This window comes from Colobus angolensis, unplaced genomic scaffold (assembly GCF_000951035.1).
Source record: "Colobus angolensis palliatus isolate OR3802 unplaced genomic scaffold, Cang.pa_1.0 Scaffold152, whole genome shotgun sequence".
NCBI classification, from domain to species: Eukaryota; Metazoa; Chordata; class Mammalia; order Primates; family Cercopithecidae; genus Colobus; species Colobus angolensis.
The window spans coordinates 6705195-6724460 of record NW_012114622.1 but is presented as its reverse complement, the minus strand read 5'-3'; the positions used below and the strand labels follow the sequence as shown (position 1 = coordinate 6724460).

At 39.0% G+C, this 19266-nt stretch overlaps 1 protein-coding gene across 2 annotated transcripts in view; it reads left to right on the top strand.

Moving 5' to 3' along the window:
• CSTF3 (cleavage stimulation factor, 3' pre-RNA, subunit 3, 77kDa) overlaps window positions 1-16349 on the top strand; it is a 79605-nt gene extending 63256 nt beyond the window's left edge. For both annotated transcript variants that reach the window (XM_011936367.1, XM_011936368.1), the window contains exons 11-21: window positions 738-847; window positions 1300-1416; window positions 1686-1760; window positions 3485-3628; window positions 4043-4145; window positions 7802-7871; window positions 9890-10085; window positions 13797-13950; window positions 14950-15044; window positions 15165-15225; window positions 15644-16349. In XM_011936367.1, coding sequence (XP_011791757.1) covers window positions 738-847; window positions 1300-1416; window positions 1686-1760; window positions 3485-3628; window positions 4043-4145; window positions 7802-7871; window positions 9890-10085; window positions 13797-13950; window positions 14950-15044; window positions 15165-15225; window positions 15644-15846 — 1328 coding nt within the window. In that variant the 3' untranslated portion in view covers window positions 15847-16349. The remainder of the gene's footprint in view (window positions 1-737; window positions 848-1299; window positions 1417-1685; window positions 1761-3484; window positions 3629-4042; window positions 4146-7801; window positions 7872-9889; window positions 10086-13796; window positions 13951-14949; window positions 15045-15164; window positions 15226-15643) is intronic.
• Window positions 16350-19266: the final 2917 nt, after the last annotated feature.

Genomic DNA, 19266 nt, shown 5'->3' with positions numbered 1-19266 from the left:
AGGCTGGAATGCAGTGGCGCGATCTCCGCTCACTACAAGCTCGCCTCCCGGGTTCACGCCATTCTTCTGCCTCAGCCTCCCGAGTAGCTGGGACTACAGGCACCAACCACCACACCCAGCTAATTTTTTTTTTTCATGCTCTGTCGCCCAGGCTGCAGTGCAGTGGCGCGATCTCCGCTCACTACAAGCTCGCCTCCCAGGTTCACGCCATTCTCCTGCCTCAGCCTCCCGAGTAGCTGGGACTACAGGCACCCACCACCACACCCAGCTAATTTTTTGCTTTTCAGTAGAGACAGGGTTTCACCATGTTAGCCAGGATGTCTCGATCTCCTGACCTCGTGATCTGCCCATCTTGGCCTCCCAAAGTGCTGGGATTACAGGTGTGAGCCACTGCACCTGGCCACAAGATTTTTAAAAAAAAGCCAGATGTGGTGGCACACACCTGGTCCCAGCTACTTGGGAGGTTGAGGCAGGAAAATCACTTGAGCCCAGGAGGTAGAGGCTGCAGTGAACCATATTTGTGCTACTGCACTCCAGCCTACGTGACAGAGACCCTGCTTCCAAAAATAAAAAAAATTAATAAGTGATGGATAGATGGAGGGAGCTTAGATGGATGATAGTTTTTATTTCTAATTATCATTGATTTTTGAGGATCCTAATTTGGTTATGATACTTATATTGATAGTTTTACAAATAATAATTATTTTAATTGAATGTTTGTTAATTTCTTCCCTTAGTTATGTTTGCTTATGAACAGTGCCTGCTTGTGCTGGGCCATCACCCTGATATTTGGTATGAAGCTGCCCAGTATCTTGAGCAGTCAAGTAAACTGCTTGCAGAAAAGGGAGTAAGTGTTCCTTCCCTATCCCCACTTTGATATTTTTGTGGTTTTCATATAGCGATGATTTACTGAAAAATATAACTGAATTTTGGTAGTAAAGCATAAGTATTGAAAATTTAAGCTTACATTCATATGAATCTTAGTGACACTCATATAATTAGACCTCCTTAGAATTAAAATAAACTGGCAGTTTTTTAACATATTAAAGTGATGAATCATTTAGAGTACTTGCATGGTTATTTTGTAAGTTAAACTGCTGAAGGGAGTTTTTGGAATTTTTTTAGAATCCAGAAATGCATATGTGTTTATGTATGTGTGTGAATACACATATGTATGTGTACATACATGTATGCTTTCTTAGACATATATAAGTAAATAAAATAGATGTAACTATTAATTTTATTCTCTCACAACTATATTATAATTATTGAAGATGAGCTTTCTTTTTTTTCTCCTAGGATATGAATAATGCCAAATTATTTAGTGATGAAGCTGCTAATATATATGAAAGAGCTATAAGCACTTTATTGAAGAAGAATATGCTTCTTTATTTTGCATATGCAGATTATGAAGAGGTAAGTAAAAATGTTTAGAGCCTTCTTATAATTCAATTTTTCGCTGCAGGACTGAACTTTTTTTCTGGCTGGTTGTTTGCCAGGCATATTGCTTTTGGTAGACAGAGATGATGCCAAATGAACAGTTATTAGTTGTCAGCTTATACTATATTTATGCTCAATGGAGATGCCATTGGGGGTGGGAGGTTATAGCCTTTGGACTCCTTAGAGCTCAAATCCTCCTTATTTATGACCATATGTTGATACTCACTTCTTCTCTACCACCTTAGAGTCGCATGAAGTATGAAAAGGTTCACAGTATATATAACAGACTTCTGGCAATTGAGGATATTGACCCCACCTTGGTGAGTAACTTTACAGATCTCTTTTTTCCCACCTTTACAGTCTTATCTAACAAAAAATAATTTAACTTTATATACAGTAAAATTCACTGTTTTTGTTGTATAGTTCTATGAATCTTGACAAATAACATTGAGTCATGGGATTACCACCACAATTAAGATAGAAAACACCTCCACCATCCTCCAAAAATTCCCCCTTGTGACCCTTTTGTAGATATAACCCTTCCCTCTGCCCTTACCTCTGACAATTACTGATCTGTTTTCTGCTAGAATTTTTCTTTTTAATGCAGCAGTATAAAATAGATACAGAGGCACTTTCTCTAACACTTTCTTTGTGATCATGGTTTGAAGCCACTATGCCACAGAATTGTTGCTTAATAAATATTTCTTTTTAAATGAGGCAGGAGAAACCAACATCCTGGGAAGAAATTAGACTGAAACTCACTTTATTCTAAATCCTGCTCTATCATAGTGGTTTTCAAAGCCCCAAGTGCAAAAGTACAGTTGTGCTCTCCCATTGGGAGAGGAAGGGGACAGGCTTGTGGGTATGTCTTTAGACCGTCTGCCTCAAGTCAGTTATAGCTACACTACTTTTTCTTGTTAATGATTTATATTGGGATTCCACTGCTATAATTCCTACATTTATTCATCATCTTATAATTCATTCCACAAACATATCTAGCAAAAATATTGCTGAAGTCTATGCATTGTGCTAGACTCCAACAACATAATGACAAACTAGATAAAATTCCTTTTCTTGAGGAACTCATAGTTCATCCATCCATCCATTCATCCATTCATCCAGCCATCAAAACTGGATAACATAGCTAGATATTATCAAAACTGAGCAAACCAGGACCCTACTAATTAGTCATTTGTTCACTAAACAAAACTGCATATTCATGATGTACTGGACATTCTGTAGGTGCTGGGTATAAAATGGCTCATCGTTTATCCATGAAGTTCTATTATATATTGTTTGGAAAATAGAGTAGTGGGCTTTTAAAAAGAAACCAAGAAAATATGAAGTTAAACATGTATTGCAGGCTGGGCACGGTAGCTCACACCTGTAATGCCAGCACTTTGGGAGGCTGAGGCAGGTGGATCATGAGGTCAGGAGATCGAGACCAGCCTGGCCAAAATGGTGAAACCCCCTTTCTACTAAAAATACAAAAATTAGCCGGGCCTGGTGGCGAGCGCCTGTAGTCCCAGCTGCTCAGGAACCTGAGGCAGGAGAATGGCTTGAACCCGGGAGGTGGAGGTTGCAGTGAGCCAAGATCGTACCACTGCACTCCAGCCTGGGCAACAGAGCAAGACTCTGTCTCAACGAGAAACATGTATTGTAAAACATGCTTGTATTAAACCAACTCTTGAGTTTTTTAGATATTGTCATTGATTAATGGAGTATGTTCTAGTAGTGTCACACTTTTCACTCCTAAACTTTACATATTCTAGAATTAGATAATGGTAATGATTGCACAACCTTGTAAATATATTTAAAACCACTGAATTGTAAAGGGTGAATTTTGTGGTATGTAAATTATATCTCAATAAAAAACAAATTAATTTGCATGCATCTCTTAATACCAGAAAAAAATTAGCTTGTGGATTTAAATAGAATATTATCTAAATTCCTACTTTCTAATTTATTGGGTATTGAGGATTGCTTTCTTATACAGGAAACATACTGCCTAACGTATAGAACACAAATATTTTCTTTTGCATAGGTATATATCCAATATATGAAATTTGCACGGAGAGCGGAAGGCATCAAATCTGGAAGAATGATATTTAAAAAAGCAAGGGAAGATACCAGAACCCGCCACCATGTCTATGTTACTGCAGCACTCATGGAATATTACTGTAGTAAGGTACATACTGAAATAGCAGTGTAAAGGTAAAACAACTTCCTTCATCTGAGGTTTGTAAAAGGTGGCTTTAGCTTCTGTCATTAAGCTTTTATTGCTCTATTTTGTAAAGGCAATCTAAGTGTATCTGTGTAAAATTATATGGAGCATCATCCAGATCCCCAACTACCTGCTAATTTATGCTTTATTAATCACTATATTTCTAATTCATGCTTTACTAATCATTATATTAATGACTAGTGATTTCTAATCACTAAACTCCTTTGAATAGTTTCTAGCTCAGCAATTTTTACTTAACATGATTTTGTTTTAATTCTTATATATTTTGTCATATTTAGGTGTAATTTTAATATTCTTTTTATCTGACATTTATCTGACATTTCATGGAAATCTGTACTTTATTTTCTTTACTTGTAGGACAAATCTGTTGCCTTTAAGATTTTTGAGCTGGGGCTAAAAAAGTATGGAGACATTCCAGAGTATGTCCTGGCCTATATTGACTATCTTTCTCACCTCAATGGTAGGTTGATTCTAGAATCTATAATGGTTACTTAATATTAAACCATCTGAAATTATGTTGCTAGATTTCTTCCTTCTTGAATGTATTATAATTTTGACATAGCAGACAGGCACTTGTTAGGCACTCAAGAAATACTTGAGTATAACCATGAATATATTTACTGAGCAATGGTAGATGCTTTTTGACTTTGCAGAACTGTCTTTACAGTAAAGTAGCATCAGTAGTGGGATAAAGCTTCAAAGTCAGAGTCAGGAGACATAGAGTTGTTTATATTCATCTCTGATGACTCTGGGCAAATCATCTCCTGTTTCCTGGAAGTAAAACAAACAAAAAACCCTCTAGCCAACAAAACAAACTCAAAAGATGCCCAAATAGTAAAGTAAAACACTTTGAGGGTACTGGGGAAAAGATTCAAAAATAAACATTTTGGTTTTTAGTGTTTAGTGTTTATTTCCCTATTCTGTTGTATGAATAACACTGGCCATCCTTTACTGAGTTCCTACCGTGTACCAGGCACTGTGCTAGGTAATTCATATATGTATATCATTTAGTCTAGTTAACTGCAGTCCGCAATATGTAATTTCTTAACAAAAAAAGATGTAGTATAAAAGTTGGTGTTTTAGCTTGGTGTGGTGTCGTATGCCTGTAGTCTCAGATACTTGGAAGGATCACTTGAGCCCAGGAATTGGAGATCGCAGTGAGCTGTGATCATGCCACTGTACTCCATGTAGCCTGGATGACAGAGCAAGACCTTGTCTCTAAAACACATTTAACGAATAGACCAGGCATGGTGGCTCACGCCTGTAATCCCAGCACTTTGGGAAGCCGAGGCAGGCAGATCACCTGAGGCCAGGAGTTCGAGACCAACCTGGCCAACATGGCGAAATCCCGTCTCTACTAAAAATACAAAAAATTAGCTGGGCATGGTGGCAGGCGCCTGTAATCCTAGCTACTGGGGAGGCTGAGGCAGGAGAATCGCTTGAACCCTGGAGACAGAGGCTGCAGTGAGCCGAGATCGCACCATTGTACTCCAGCCTGGGCAACAAGAGCGAAACTCTGCCTCAAAAAAATAATAATAATAAATAATAAATTAATAAATAAAAATAAATACATCACTAAAAGTTGACTTAAAGAAATATGCAATTATGTGTCATGTAAATGATTATAGAATTAGATATCATAGGTATAAATCAGTAATTTTAATATTTCAGAAAAAGCATTCTATTTATCTAAATAATATAAAAGAATAAAACTGAAATATGATTTTGTATTTCAGCTTAATGATTCTACATTCTGGGAAAAAGACTTAACTCCAAAAAATGAGATAGTGGGACATTTAATATTCCTCATCAATCTTAAATTGCTTTGCCTGATTTTTTTTAGAATAGTTACTAGTATGTATATTTTTATTTTTTTAAAATGAGGATATCTGGTGTTAGGATTATTGTCTTCCAAAATCAGTATCTTAGATGATTCTTTCATTCATCTATCCATCCATGAAACATTTATTCATTACCTTCTGGTTACTAGGGTCTGGGAATACAAAGATGAATAGGATTCACCAGAACATTTTTGTGGGGGAATCCAATGTGTAAATATAATTGCATCATCATTTGATGGTTCATTGTAGCATAGTTCTGAGGTTAGGTGTATAATCTTAAATTTCAGTTTTCTCACCTGTAGAATGGTTATAATAAGACTACCTTTCATAGGATCGTTGAGAGGGTAAATGAGTTTTTGCATGTGTTTCACTTACATATAGAATGTTGTGGTTATTCCATAAATGTTAACTATTTATGATGAGGGTGGTGATCATTAAAAATGTGCTAAATACTGTAATCGATTCCTGAGTGAAGCACTGTGGACGCACAGAGAAGAGAGTATAATTTAAGTTATAGAGCTATGCTGCACAATTATGGTAGTCACTACACTATTAGGTATTGAGAACTTGAAATGTGACTAGCCTGGGCTGGGTGCAGTGGCTCACGCCTGTAATCCCAGCACTTTGGGAGGCCAAGGCAGGCAGATCACAAGGTGAGGAGTTCCAGACGAGCCTGACCAATATGGTGAAACCCCGTCTGTACTGAAAAATATAAAAACTAGCCAGGCATGGTGGCGTGCACCTGTAGTCCCAGCTACTCAGGAGGCTGAGGCAGAGAATCGCTTGAACCTGGAAGACAGATGTTGCAGTGAGCCAATATTGCGCCACTGCACTCCAGCCTGGGTGACAGAGCGAGACTCCATCTCAAAAAAGAAAAAAGAAATGTGGCTAGGCCAAAATGAGTTGTGGTGTAAATGTGTAACTACATACCAGAATTCAAAGACTTAGGACAAAAAAAAAAAAAAGTGAACTATCTTAACAATTTTTCATATTGATTACATGTGGAAATGATAAGATTTGGATATATTTGGTTGATTAAATATATTAATTTCACCTATTTTTACCCATTTTTATTAAATTCCACATGTGGCTTATATTATATTGCTGATGGACAGCAGTGTTCTAGAGGGTGTCATAGACAAGGGCACATGAGTTGGATTTTGAGACATGAGTGGTAGTTACCCAGGTAAAGAAAGATAAATGCATTATTCCGGGCAGAGAGCACAACATGTAGGCAGGCAGTGTGAAAGTTCTGTGGAATGGTAAAAAGTGTGTTTGGAGCAAAGCTTGGGATAAAACAGAAAAAGATAAAATGTAGATTTGTTTAACATTTTTTAAAGTATAATACGTTAAATTGAAGATAGAAGCCACAAAAATAGTGCCATCTTCTTTGGTTTAATATATTTAATTTCTTGGTTTTATTTTGCATATGGACATGTAATAAACAGAATAACTGCCCTCAGGCAATAAAAAACAACTCCTCTGCTGGGTTAATTTTTCTTTTGAACCGCTTCATTGAAGTATAATTTGTAAACTGTAAGTCCATCCATTAGGTGTACAATTCAGTGGTTGTTAGTAGTAGATTCAATGGTTGTTGTTACTGTTAGATTCTTAAGTTTTAAAAGATAACTTAGAGTTTAACAAGAAGGCAAAAAGTGTCATTTTCCCACTTCCAGCTACAGAGGACCTCCTAAGACTCTTAAAATTTAATACACCTCTGTCAACAATTCTTAATTCATTTACATTTCCATATTTACCTGCCAACCTAGATATTGTACCTCTGCAAGAGTTAAAGTAGCTAAATATAGCATAGTCCTGGTACCTCAAAATAAAAAACTCAACTTAGAAATAATTAAGTTTGAGTTTGCCATCCTTCCACGTTCAATGTATTTAAAAAATAGCAGTAGTCTGACTAATGTCAGCAGATATGTACTTGTCATTATTTTTAAAAGGCAAATGGGATACCTGGTTCAGACAGCACTGTTATAAATGGTTTTGCATTAGAACTGCAGTATAGTAGAGGAGGGCTGAACTAGAAGGGAAAAAAACATGGCTTCCAGTTACTGCTCTGCTACTCAATCACCAAGAGCCAGATCAAATCTCTTAATCTTCTGAAGCTCAAGTTTCCTCATCTATAAAAACCAAGTGTGATAATAGTTAACGTTTCTGCATGGGATTTTTGTAAGGATGAAGTGAGATAATGCATATGAAAATATTGTTGCATCGTAAAAGTGAATTAATAAAAAAACATTTAAAATCTTTTTCAATATCCTAGAGGACAATAATACCCGAGTTCTGTTTGAACGAGTTTTAACATCTGGAAGCCTTCCTCCTGAGAAGTCTGGGTAAGCCATTGTGAAAAGTTGTTGGTCGGGTTCTAAAGACAGCTTTCTTACCTGAATTGTGTCTATGGGGTGAATGTTTGCTTGAGTATGAGTTTCAAGAGAAATTTCCTTTCCTTCTCAAGACTTATTTTACCTATCAGCTATACTTTTATACCTGTTTAAGATTATTTTTAAATTTCTGCACAGTGATTAGAATTGTTTTTAAGAGATGCCATAGCAATTTATTATCATCTTTCTTGTTTACTATATATCTCTAACCAGAATCAGTGGCTCATGCCTGTAATCCCAGCATTTTGGGAGGCCAAGGTGGAATGATGACTTGAGCCCAGGAGGTTGAGACCAGCCTGGGCAACATAGTGAGACCCCATCTATAAAAAAAAAAACTTTAAGAATTAGCTGGGTGTGGTGGTGCATGCCTGTAGTCCCAGATACTGGGAGGCAGAGGTGGGAGCAGGAGGATTGCTTGAGCCCAGGAAGTTGAGGCTCCAGTGAGCTATGGTCATACCTCTGCACTCCAGCCTGGGTGACAGAGTGAGACTCTGTCTGAAGAAAAAAAAAAAACAAAAACCCAGAGAGAGAGAGAGAGAGAGAAAGAGAGAGAGAGATGTGTGTATATATATGTATATGTATGTATGTGTGTGTATGTATACACATATATAATAGATACACAATACAATATATATGTATATATACATACACACACACACACACACACACACATATATCTCCCTAGGAATTGATATTAACATGTTAGGCATTCTGAAATTTTCACCTCCCTTACTCAAAAGCAAAGACTCTTCTTGTATATTTAAAGTTTGTTTTACATATTATGTCTCTGACTTACGGTTTTGTCTCTGTTAGTTTTACCACACAGAGGAACAACATTGTGGATTGGTACAGTGGAAATATAGTAAGGCTTTGGAGTCTTGTTCAATATCCAGCTCAGCCAGCTAGATGGCAAATTTCATAGCTATACCAATCCTCATTTTCTTATTAACAATAATGTCTACCAGTGTAGGATTTTTTGTGATAGCCACACATCTGGTATATAAGAGGCACTTAATATATTACTTTAGTACAAAGGTGCATAGTGACATTTAAGCAGTCTCAGAGCATTAATTTTAGCTGTTAGAACAATGATGAGGCACCAGTTTGTCCCCAGTGATCCACATTAATGGGAAACAATAGAGTAATCATATTTTTGGAGTATATTTTTATTCATATATTAGATGAAGAATGTATTCTACATTATAATTCCTGCCACTTAAACAAAATAATGAAGCCACATTATTCAGGAGAAATTAGAAATCTGTCTAGGTTCCTTTTCCAACTCCTTCACCTAGAGTTTACCCTCTCTAAGGTAAGTCTCTCATGTTGACCACAAAGAAGAGGCTATATACTAAATAAGTAAAAACCCAAAAATGGGCTTAAATACTGAAGTGATAGGTTTATAATTTACTTTGAAATACTTAAGCAGGCCGGGCGCGGTGGGTCGCGCCTGTAATCCCAGCACTTTGGGAGGCCAAGGTGGGTGGATCACCTGAGGTAGAGTGTTTGAGACCAGCCTGGCCAACCTGGGGAAACCCCATCTCTACTAAAAATACGAATATCAGCCGGGCGTGGTCGCGGGCGCCTGTAATCCCAGCTACTTGGGAGGCTGAGTAACGAGAATTGCTTGAACCTGGGAGACGGACGTTGTAGTGAGCTGAGATCGCGCCGCTGCATTCCTGTCTGGACGACAAGAGGGAGACTCCATCTCAAAAAAAAAAAAAAAAAAAGAAATACTTAAGCAAAAATAAGATGAAGCAAGCAAATATGGCAAAATATTAGCAATATAGGTAGTGGTATATAGGTATTCATTATACTATTCTATTTTTCTATAGTTTAAAAATCTTTATAATAAAAAGTCACTTTTTATAACTTACGGGAAAAGAGAGAGCTTAAGGCGTTTTTGTAAATGAACTCCCTGCCCTAAACCCAGAATAATTAAAGTATTAATTGTATTTCTTTTCTTGCAGAGAAATCTGGGCCCGATTTCTAGCATTTGAAAGTAATATTGGTGATCTAGCTAGTATACTCAAGGTGGAGAAAAGACGGTTTACAGCATTCAAAGAAGAGTATGAAGGGAAAGAAACGGCTTTACTAGTAGATAGATACAAGTTCATGGATTTATATCCTTGCTCTGCAAGTGAATTAAAAGCACTTGGTTATAAGGTATGTACTTAGGATCAAGATGTGGAATGTCCTCACTTTTCCAGTGTTTTAGAGGAGTTCATTGATAATCTGCACTCTAAATTCTGAGATGTGAATTAATCTAGTTTTAGAATAGATTTGCAGGAAGCAAGAAAAAAGTTCAGAGATTTTCCTTGGGTTTAGGAAACACTGAGTGTCAGAGTAGCTGTACAAAATGAGAATTGAAATGGGATTTAATAGTTTCATTCTGTCCCTGAAATTGTCAGTGCCTTATATCTTATATCTGGTGGGCAAGATGGAGGGGGTGTGGAGGGAAGAAAAACAAAAGAAAATCTGAATGTTACCTTAGTTATTACTTTTTTTCTAATAGTTCTTATCAAATTGATAAATATATTTTGACCGATTTCTTAAACCAAATATAGTTCCTGTTGCATATTTTGTAAGATATAATGAAGAAATATTACAGCTTAGTAAATCCATAAAGTTCCTTGAGGGATTTGTATTCTTAAAACAGCGCTCCTTCAGTGACCTTTGGGGGAATTAACTCATCTATGAATGGAACTCTTCTATAGAGACTACTGAGTCATAAGAAGACAAATCTGGCACCTGAACCTGTTCGGGCCACAGGGAGAGATTAATATTTACAAAGCCCCAGAAACATCCCTTGCTAAGAAAACCGTTACATCATCTCTTAATCTTTCTGTGACATGTGAACAAAGACTAAGATGGAAATTCACAGGGAAGTCCTTAGTTAATCTCTTTAAGCCAACCACCTTTAGGATGTTCCTGACCATCATTCTCCTTTTTCTCACAGCCCTCTTTTAGCCTGGGTCTTGCTCTGTCTGATCCAGATAAAATATTTTGAGAAAAAACTACCCATAATTGATATTCAGACATTTTTGTTAATGGAAGCCCTATTTCTGTGCCAGATGCAGATTCCTAGTATGAACCATAGGATTACTGCTCAGGGATAAGTTAGTTTCTCCTTCTAGTTTTAACTGCTTCTCAATGAAAAGTCAAAGATATTTTAAGACTGCAGTAAGTCCTCATTTAACATCACTGATAGGTTCTTAGAAACTTTGACTTTAAGCTAAATGATATGCAGCAGGTCCTCAAATAACATTTTTGTGTTTAACATGGTTTTGTTATAACCTTGATAAGAAAAAAATTGGTTTTGCTATACATCGTTTCTCTCTCTCTCTTTTTATTTTTATTTTTTTTGAGATGGTCTCACTCTGTCGTCCAGGCTGGAGTGCAATGGTGAGATCATGGCTCACTGCAGCCTTGACTTCCCTGGGCTCAGGTGATCTCCTGTTTCAGCCTCCCAAGTAGTTGGGATTACAGGCAAATGGCACCACACCTGGCTAATTTTTGTATTTTTTTTGTGGAGATGGGGTTTCACCATGTTGCCCGGGCTGGCCTCTAATTCCTAGGCTCAAAGGATCCACTTGCCTTGGCCTCCCAAAGTGCTGGGATTACAGGCAGCAGCCATCACGCCTAGCCCATCATTTCTCTACAAGTTGCAGTTTCCTAGAACCTATTAACAATGTTAAGTGAGGGGCTTACTGTACTTTGTGCCATTGCTAGAAAAGGCTATTTCAACTTTTCCAAGATGAAAATGAAAATTAAGGCAGTTAATTAAAATAAAGATCTGCCAGGCATGGTGGCTCACGCCTATAATCCCAGCACTTTGGGAGGCTGAGACGGGCGGATCACTTGAGCCCAGGAGTTCAAGACCAGTCTGGGAAACATGATGAAATCCCATCTCTACCAAAAAAAGAGGGAAAAATACAACAATTAGCCAGGTGTAGTGGCACTTGCCGATGGTCCCAGCTATTCGGGAGGCCAAGGTGAGCCCAAGAGGAAAGCTGAGGCTACTTTAGTGAGCCGTGATCAAGCCACTGCACTCCTGACTGGGTGACAGAGTGAGACCTTGTCTTAAAAAAAAAAAAATTAAAAAATACAAATAAACAGAAAATAAAGATCTTATAGTGGCCAGATGTGGTGACTCACACCTGTAAAAATCCCAGCACTTTGGGAGGCCGAGGCGGCTGGATCATCTGAGGTCAGGAGTTTGAGACCAGCCTGGCCAACATGGGGAAACCCTGTCTCTACTAAAATGCAAAAATTAGCTGGGCTTGGTGGCGGGCATCTGTAATCCTAGCTACTCAGGAGGCTGAGGCAGGAGAATTGCTTGAACCCGGGAGGTTGTAGTGAGCTGAGATAGTGCCACTGTACTCCAGCCTGGGTGACAGAGTGAGACTCTGTTTCAAAAAAAAAAAAAAAGAAAAATAGCAAGTATTCAGGAGTAGAACTACTTCCTGAATATGATGTTTTCCATCTTATATTTCTGTTTCTACTCTTGTTTTTTGGGGAAGGATTAATGTGCTTCTGTGTGTTATGGTGAGTGGTATGGTGTATATGTATCTGTGTGAGAAAGATTTTTAAGGCCGGGCGCGGTGGCTCAAGCCTGTAATCCCAGCACTTTGGGAGGCCGAGACGGGCGGATCACGAGGTCAGGAGATCGAGACCATCCTGGCTAACATGGTGAAACCCCGTCTCTACTAAAAAAATACAGAAAACTAGCCGGGCGAGGTGGCGGGCGCCTGTAGTCCCAGCTACTCGGGAGGCTGAGGCAGGAAAATGGCGTGAACCTGGGAGGTGGAGCTTGCAGTGAGCTGAGATCCGGCCACTGCACTCCAGCCCGGGCGACAGAGCGAGACTCCGTCTCAAAAAAAAAAAAAAGATTTTTAAAAAGTGATACCTAATGTGCCTACCATTTAGATACGCTTATATAATTAATACCAGATGTCACCAACTGCATTTCAACAAATTTTGAGAAAGTGGAATGCTTTTATATCCCTCGTTGGTGGCAAAAAGGGGTTATTTTGTTTCTAGACAGACAGAGTGACACTGGGTTGCCTGGAGCAGAGGAGGGCCTCTGTTCATAGGTGACTGTATTGCTCCCTTTGGCATATCTTGTCTCAGCCCTGGCAGGGCAATGCTAGTGTACTGAAAGGAAGACTGTGGATGGATTTGAGGTCAGAGAGGCCTGCCCTCCCAATCCTCCTCTCTCTACTTATTAGCTGTGTGACCTGGGAAATAGCAAAACCTTTGTGAGCTTCAGTCCCTTCTATAACACGGAGATGTTACTATTTGCCTCATCAAAGAGAGAATAAATGGCTAAAATTACCTGATGAATAGTGTCTGCTCAATAAATATTCCTTGTCCCCTGTAATAAATAGTACATTGGAAATAACTTTTCATTGCCTTAGCAAAATCTTAACCTGTTCGTGATGCCTTCACAAAACAGGACGTCACTTAATCCAGCTTCGTTTAATGAAACTGATGTTCAATTCTAATGAGGTGTCAGAAGATCTAAAATCTTGAAGTTTCCTCCAAATTATCCTGACCTCTACTTAGTTCCTAGTCTTATGACTACCCAAAAAAACTTGTATCTGTCCTACAAATGTCCTACCTGGCAACACTGAGTTTAATGACTTTTGACTTGTGTTGGGGTAAAGTTATAATACACTGAGTCTTAGAACCAAATAGCTTTCCTTGTTGAGTAACAGTCTTTACCATCATTAGAGTCCTTGCTTATCCGTCTCCATTTTCTTCCTGTGGTTTTAACCCAGATATTCACACTGTATCCTCAAGGTTATGAATTGCACGATTATTCTCTAGTAGTCCCTTTTTCAGGTTTAGGATTCTTCTGTTCTGCATTTTCAGGATGTCTCCCGTGCTAAGCTAGCAGCTATAATTCCAGACCCAGTTGTAGCTCCTTCTATAGTGCCTGTTCTGAAAGATGAAGTGGATAGAAAACCAGAATACCCTAAACCAGACACTCAGCAGATGATTCCATTTCAGCCACGACATTTAGCACGTAAGCCATGACTTTAGATCCAGTACTGAGACCTCGGTTTGTTTGTTGATTTAAATCCAAAGTGTGGGGGTAAAGTGACATGGCCTCTCAATTGTGGGTTAATTATTAGACTTAGGGTCACTATGACAAGTGATTTAGCTTTAATCTTTGAAATAGATTAACTAAGAATGTCCTAAAAACAAAACTTCAATGATCTGGATTCCAGGAACCCATTTTGGCAGTAATACTTGGTTTTCAGAAATGCTGCTATGCCCAGGTGCAGTGGTTTACGCCTGTAATCCCAGCACTTTGGGAGGCCAAGGCAGGTGGATCACTTGAGGTCAGGAGTTCAAGACCAGCCTGACCAACATGGTGAAACCCTGTCTTTACTAAAAATACAAAAATTTTCTGGGCATGGTGGCACACGCATGTAATCCCAGCTACTTGGGAGGCTGAGGCAGGAGAATCACTTGAACCCAGGAGGTGGAGGTTGCAGTGAACCTAGATCTTGCTATTGCACTCCAGCCTGGGTAACAAGAGCGAAACTCTGTATCAAAAAAAAAAAAAAAAAAAGCTAAACAGCTTTTTACCTGAACAGCTGGAAACTTTCTTCACTGATACAATTTGGTTTCTTTACTTACTAATGGTTAGTAGCCTCTCTAGATTCTTTTTGAACAAAGCCCTTCTGATTAAATATGCTGTTGAATAATTGACTTGAAAAAGGATTGCTAAACAAATGACTTGTGTAACTCAGAAACAGTCTTTGACAAAAACTGACTTTAGTTCAGTCCCCGATTGTCTTATACAAAGTCACTTGTCTACTTCTCTGCCTCGCAGTGGCCGTGGCATTGAGACTGCTCTGTCTCACCCACTTTGGTTTGGTAAAGCCCTAAAAGTATTTTCAGTGTCCAGAACAAAGCAGCATAGACATGGAAGATCTTTATGTGCAAGTCACTTGATTTTAGCTCTGTGTAGAAATTCTTCCATCCCACTTGATTCATACTTTTCTTTTTCTCACAGCTCCAGGCTTACACCCTGTACCTGGTGGAGTGTTCCCAGTCCCTCCTGCAGCTGTTGTTTTAATGAAACTTCTCCCTCCTCCTATCTGTTTCCAGGTTTGTTCACTTATTTTCACGGTAGATACTCGCTCTGTGGGTTACAGTAATTGTGTATAAAGTTACTGCTATTTTAACTTGTCAGATTACTGGGATTAAAATTTATTCATGTCAAAATAGGGTCCTTTCGTACAAGTAGATGAACTGATGGAAATTTTCCGAAGATGCAAGATACCAAATAGTAAGTAACAGAAGCTCCATTTCAGAGTGTCATTCCACATTGTTGTCTTATAAGCAGTAGAGATTATTATTCTCTGTCACTGAAGTTTTTGAAACCAGCCAGCCAATTTGAAGTACAGTGAAACCCAGGAGTTACCCAAACCCTCTTTGGCAGAGAGAGGCTTATTCATATTGAATTCCACTAAGTAAAATGTCATAAAAGTTTATCTTTTCTATTCATGTGAACATGTACTTTGGCTTATGAAAATTATTAGTTTTAACAGCAGCTTTTGTCTTTTTCTTTCATTATTTAGTATCAGTAGTACTATCCCATGTTTTGCTAAATTAGTAGGCTATGAAATGAACTATAAAGTGTCCACAGTTGAACATACATACCCTTTCATAGTGGAATATGTTTTTACGTTTTGTTGTTTTAACAGCTGTTGAGGAAGCTGTGAGGATCATTACTGGTGGGGCCCCAGAGCTAGCTGTAGAAGGCAATGGCCCTGTGGAAAGTAATGCAGTACTCACCAAGGCCGTCAAAAGGCCCAACGAGGATTCAGATGAAGATGAAGAAAAGGGAGCCGTTGTCCCCCCTGTTCATGACATTTACAGAGCACGGCAGCAGAAGCGGATTCGGTAGGGCTTAAACGCCTCTGCAGAAAACTCCTGTCCAGGATTCCTTTTGCCTCAAGTCGTATGTTTAAAAGAGACAACACTTTGTTACAAGGTTCTTGGAAACAAAGTTGTATTGTCATTGGTGCCTCTATCATATGGTTCTTGAGAAAAAACAAACCAACCTGTGTGAATTTTAGAATATGGAACAGACCTATGCTCTAAGCAAAATTAGGTTTTCAAAAATGTGAGAACAATACAAAATGGCAGAACCACATTTTGTTCCCTCTTCAAGGGTGTCTTGTATGTGCCGCTTGAAGATTTGTGAGTTTTTCAACAGTTTTATTTTAAAAACTGGATGGCTTATGATTGTAAAGCATTTTATCACATTTTCTGAAAACAATTGTTCTTGGTTTGCTTATGTAGAGTCCTGCCTTATTGTTTGTTTTTATTTATGGCAGAATGTATGAAATCCGTTTTGTAGTTTGAAATTTTAAAAGTCCTTTAAAAAATAAAAGGATTCAGAAACATCATGCTTCCTCTGCTCCTTTCAGATTTTATTTACAATAACTACTTATTTTATGTTATTTTTCCAATACCATTTAAAAATAAACGTCAGTACGAGGAAAAGTCATCTTGTATTTACTAAATGTATTAATCACACACTCTTTCCTGGTCTTTTCTGGTGCTAACTAAAAACTTTTTTTTTGTTTTTTTGAGACGGAGTCTTGCTCTGCCGCCCAGGCTGGAGTGCAGTGGCCAGTTCTCGGCTCACTGCAAGTTCCGCCTCCCAGGTTTACACCATTCTCCTGCCTCAGCCTCCCGAGTAGCTGGGACTACAGGCGCCCGCCACCTCGCCCAGCTAGTTTTTTTGTATTTTTTTAGTAGAGACGGGGTTTCACCTTGTTAACCAGGATAGTCTCGATCTCCTGACCTTGTGATCTGCCCGTCTCAGCCTCCAACATTTTAGAAATCCTCAAATATGAATGCATTTGCTCCCCAGTAAATCTGAGGCAGATTAAGATCCTGTTAATACTTTTGTCTCTCTTGAAAGCAACCTAAGTGTGGAAATTCCTTTAACCACCTGCTGTCTTGTTCTCACATAGAGTGTCCCTTATCTGAATATACTTGGGACCAGAAGTGTTCAGGATTTTGGATTTGTTTAGATTTCAGAATATTTGCATCATGCTTACCAGTTCACCATCCCTAATCCAAAAGTCCTAATTCCAAAAAACTCCACTAAACATTTTCTTTGTGCATCATGTTGACACCCAAAAGGTTTTGGATTTTGGAACACTTTGGATTTCAGATTAGGGATACTCAACTTGAATATTTTCACACATGGCCAGTTCTCAAGAACATTTTTTTTCCCATGAGCTAAACATAGATAACATTAAGGAAAATGACATCTATTTAACTAAATTCTAATTACAGTGAGCAAAAACTTGTCATGCAAATTAAGTCCAAAGAAATAGACTGTGCTCTTTGGTAACATTACCTCCTCTTCTCATTACGAGTTAAAAACTAAAAAGCAGGAAGGAAACAAAAAGGAGGGGAGGACAAGTATTATGGTTATAAAGAAATGATCTTACATATTAGAAACAATTTACACAGTTTAGAATTTGAATTCAGATGTGATTAAATAATCTGACATTTAAAATCAGCTTCAAATGGCCCACAAAAGTCTTACTTGTAAAAAAAAAAGTTATCCTGAATCATTTTCTCATATAAATTTGTATGTAGCAAGGTTATATAAATTGGTCAAAAGTGTGTTTAGTTTCCAGTATTTTCCCATTAAAGCTAAAACCGCCTCTCAAAACAAAGTCAGCTGCCTCTAATTCAGACTTTCTTACCCTTTCAAGTATCACTTTCAAGTTGTGAGTTTTTTAAAAATATCACAGTTACCATCAAAACTTAAGACACAAGTAGGCCAGGTGCGGTGGCTCATGCCTGTAAATCCCAGCACTTTGGAAGGCCGAGGCGGGCAGATTATTTGAGGCCAGGAGTTCAAGATCAGCCTGGCCAACATAGTGAAACCCCATCTCTACTAAAAATACCAAAAAAATTAGCTGGGCATGGTAGCACAAGCCTGTAAATCCAGCTACTTGGGAGGCGAAGGCGTAAGAATCACTTGAACCTGTGAGGCAGAGGTTGCAGTGAGCCAAGAGAGCACCACTGCACTCCAGCCTGGGTGACAAAGCGAGACTCAAAAAAAAAAAAGACACAAGTAGTACCATATGGCATAGACTTTAAAATACAGAGGTGTAGGCTGGGCACGGTGGCTTGTGCCTGTAATCCCAGCACTTTGGGAGGCTGAAGATTACTTGAGGCCAGGAGTTCGAGGCCAGCTGGCCAACATAGTGAAACCCCGTCTCTACTAAAAAAACCAAAAAAAAGTTAGCTGGACATGGTAGCACAAGCCTGTAGCCCCAGCTACTCTGGAGGCTGTGGTGGGAGGATCACCTGAGCCCAGAAGGCCAAGGCTGCAGTGAACCATGATCGCACCACTGTACTCCAGCCTGGGCGACTGAGTTGAGACCCTGTTTCAAAAATAAAATATAGAGGTGTAGACTTGTTCCTGAAGTGCCATTTTTGGTGGTTAGTGTCATGGGTAAGCAGCAACTATCTGGGGCTGATGGTGTGGTGTGGGGGTAAGAAGAATTTACCAAGACGATTGTAGGTGGAGAAAAGTAGATTAGAGAAGGTATGAAGATGCACTGCAAGGTTGGAACAGGCAGAGATGGGGCTTGTCTGCAAAGAGACAAAGGCTTGCTGGGGATTTTATAGGATGGTGCTATGTGCTGAAGAGGGTTTTATGTACTACTGAGAAGGCCAAGGTTGCAGTGAGCTAACTTGAAGGTGTCTGGTGATAAGTTGGGTGCAGTATGGCTACATGTCCTGGACCATGAAGAAAGGCAGACTTTATCTGCTTCTCCCTGCTCCCAGCAGCCTGACTCCCTTTCCCTAATTAGGACTCCACAGTTAGTGTTTTGAAGAAGACAAACAGGCCGGGTGAGGTGGCTCACGCCTATAATCACAGCTCTTTGGGAGGCCGAGGTAGGCGGATCACCTGAGGTCAGGAGTTCGAGACCAGCCTCACCAACATGGTGAAACCCCGTCTCTACTAAAAATACAAAATTAGCCGGGCGTGGTGGCACATGCCTACAATCCCAGCTACTTGGGAGACTGAGGCAGGAGAATTGCTTGAACCTAGGAAGCAGATGTTGTAGTGAGCCGAGATCACACCATTGCACTCTAGCCTGGGCATCAAGAGCAAAACTCAAACTCCGTCTAAAAAAAAAAAAAAAAAGACAAAACAGTTTCAAATACTTGTAAGTGATCTGCAAAAGTGTTCCCACAGACAATAAAACAAAGCCATGCAAACATGCGTGAAAAAACGTTTTTCAGCGCGTGCATGTGCGCGCACACACACTCAAACGCTTGGTGA